This window comes from Penaeus vannamei, chromosome 2 (assembly GCF_042767895.1).
Source record: "Penaeus vannamei isolate JL-2024 chromosome 2, ASM4276789v1, whole genome shotgun sequence".
In the NCBI taxonomy this organism is placed as follows: domain Eukaryota; kingdom Metazoa; phylum Arthropoda; class Malacostraca; order Decapoda; family Penaeidae; genus Penaeus; species Penaeus vannamei.
Window position 1 is genome coordinate 29,742,547 of NC_091550.1, and position 1,423 is coordinate 29,743,969.

The 1,423-nt window shown below is 49.0% G+C and overlaps 1 protein-coding gene across 1 annotated transcript in view; it reads right to left on the reverse strand.

Moving 5' to 3' along the window:
- LOC113810111 (uncharacterized) overlaps positions 1 to 1,302 on the reverse strand; it is a gene marked incomplete at its 5' end in the record, with an annotated part of 9,684 nt that extends 8,382 nt beyond the window's left edge. The window contains 2 exon segments of the mRNA XM_070131727.1: positions 740 to 865; positions 1,156 to 1,302. Coding sequence (XP_069987828.1) covers positions 740 to 865; positions 1,156 to 1,302 — 273 coding nt within the window.
- Between the last annotated feature and the right edge of the window lie 121 nt (positions 1,303 to 1,423).

Consider the following 1,423-nt stretch of genomic DNA (forward strand, 5'->3'; position numbering starts at 1 on the left):
CCCTACCTCTGTGTAGTAATACATGCACACTTGCAATGCAGTCAGCACGCTGTGTCGTACCCACGCAATGAATGTTTGCTATGCCGCCAATCAAAAGCGCTCTTTCAGTGTTTGTTTTGCGCTGTTGTGATCATGACAAATATAAATTGGAAATGGCCTACCATTTTGCAAATCCCATGTCGTAAGCCATTCTGTTCGCAAAGCAATCGGGCTCGAAGTGTTTCAGGCAAAGTAAGCTGGTTGGCAAAGGCTGAAAGTTGCTCGGATTGGCATGCACAAAACGTGTCCAGTTCCTTGCTCTGCCGCGGTCTTTTGGCCATTCAAATAGCTGGTGACATGAATGGGAACAATAAATTGCTACACAACGCCACAGCATCCTTTGTTAAAACTTTAATAGCTTGAAACTGGGACAATTCCATGATATCCTTGACTCGCGGTGCACTGTGTGTATCACCTATTCAACAAGACTTTCCCTGGTCCTGGGAATGACGTCACAACCGGGGATTGCCGAAGACCGCCGAGTTTTGCATCTTCGTTTCTAAAGGCGTTGCTATGGGATTTAGGGGGTTACCAGAGGGTCTCTTCGATTTTTTTTTTCTTTCTTTTGCTTGAATAGGCTACGCATACATTATTGAACAATATTCAAAGAAATACAATGCACGATAATTACTTCACATATGCCCTTTAAACTCTCGCCTTTTCAGCTTCGAACACGACTTTACTCTTCCTCGGACATTACCTTCCCCTCATAATAAGGGAGCAGCCTCCCGACGGAACCTAGCTGGAACCCGATCGACCCGCCGTTGCTGGCAATGGTGGCACACGCCTCCGTCATGCCGTAGCCAACGCCCGCGCCCTTGCCGGTCTGGGGAAAGAAGGGTACTGGCGTCATCTGGAGAACCAAGCCTATCTTTACATGCACGCGAACACAAACATTGATGCCCCCACACGAACGCATGCGCGCACACACACACACACACACACACACACACACACACACACACACACACACACACACACACACACACACACACACACACACACACACACACACACACATACACACATACACACACACACACACACACACACATACACACACACACACACACAGTGCCTGAAGCACGCCCAGGACCGTCCCCGAGGCAGGCGTACCTTCTGCATGAGTTCCACGTGGGTGGAGGGGGCGAGGGGCGACGTCCCGCTGGCGAAGGCCATCAGCGACGAAGTGTCGTACTTTGCCATGAGGGGTGTCTTCGCCAGGTACATCGCGATGTGGGGAACGATGGGCGAAAAAGTGACCTGAAACAAGCGGCGTGCGGTTGATATGTGTGCATTATATGTTTTGAAATTGTTCGTCTCCAAATGTTGTTACTATTTACACATACAAAATGTATTCTGGAATTTGCCACCTCGATTTCTT